The sequence below is a fragment of the Cyprinodon variegatus genome, unplaced genomic scaffold (genome assembly GCF_000732505.1).
Source record: "Cyprinodon variegatus isolate N-32 unplaced genomic scaffold, C_variegatus-1.0 Scaffold966, whole genome shotgun sequence".
In the NCBI taxonomy this organism is placed as follows: Eukaryota; Metazoa; Chordata; class Actinopteri; order Cyprinodontiformes; family Cyprinodontidae; genus Cyprinodon; species Cyprinodon variegatus.
This window is the reverse complement of record NW_015151419.1, coordinates 252,028-252,909: the sequence shown is the minus strand read 5'-3', so window position 1 is coordinate 252,909 and position 882 is coordinate 252,028. Positions and strand designations below refer to the sequence as shown.

General features: G+C 45.7%; 1 protein-coding gene across 1 annotated transcript in view; it reads left to right on the top strand.

Moving 5' to 3' along the window:
• Window positions 1-882, top strand: part of rtel1 (regulator of telomere elongation helicase 1) — a 36,268-nt gene that overhangs the window by 8,122 nt on the left and 27,264 nt on the right. The window contains exons 5-7 of the mRNA XM_015398857.1: window positions 306-366; window positions 447-522; window positions 611-695. Of these exons, the coding sequence (XP_015254343.1) occupies window positions 306-366; window positions 447-522; window positions 611-695 (222 nt within the window). The remainder of the gene's footprint in view (window positions 1-305; window positions 367-446; window positions 523-610; window positions 696-882) is intronic.

Below are 882 nucleotides of genomic sequence, written 5' to 3'. Positions count from 1 at the left end.
CTTCCTTCCTCCCTCCTATCCTGCTACCTTCCTTTCCTTCGTTCCTCCCTCCTATCCTGCTACCTTCCTTTCCTTCGTTCCTCCCTCCTATCCTGCTACCTTCCTTTCCTTCCCTCCTATCCTGCTACCTTCCTTCCTCCCTCCTATCCTGCTACCTTCCTTTCCTTCCCTTCTATCCTGCTACCTTCCTTTACTTCGTTCCTTCCTCCTATCCTGCCACCTATCACTGCAGTGACTCTGCTGATAGTACATCATTGTACTAACCCAGCTGAAGGATATTTACTCTGGAATCACTTGTCTTTCAGGTCCACATGTGCAGACAAAAAGTGTCGACCCGGTCGTGTGTGTTTTATAACAATGTTGAAGGTAATGATCTTTTAGTGGAGCAGTTCGTCTCGGCGATGATCAAATGGTGGTGAAATTCCTCTTCCTCTTTCTTCCTGTAGAGACGAGTACCGACAGGGACTTGGTTAACTCTATCCTCGATGTGGAGGATTTGGTCAAATATGGCAGCAAACAAAGGTCAAGCTTGGAAGCTTTGGTTAACCTCCTTGTTTCCCGGGTGTTTGGGAAACCATCCATGTTATCTGAACGTTCTGTATCTCTGCAGGGTCTGTCCGTACTACCTGAGCCGGTCTCTAAAGCAGCAAGCTGATGTCATCTTCATGCCATACAACTACCTGCTGGATCCAAAGGTGAGCTGAGGCACTTGAATTTAATCAGCCGTCTCTATGGAAATCTGCTTTAATGGGAATAGAATAAAAATGCTTATTTCTCCAAAGCACAGTCCTTCTGAGCGACAGAGCTTTTCATTTGGCGTGAAATGGTTTTCTAAGCTCAGACGATCAGAGAGAGAACATTTTGATCAAAATGTTTGTATCA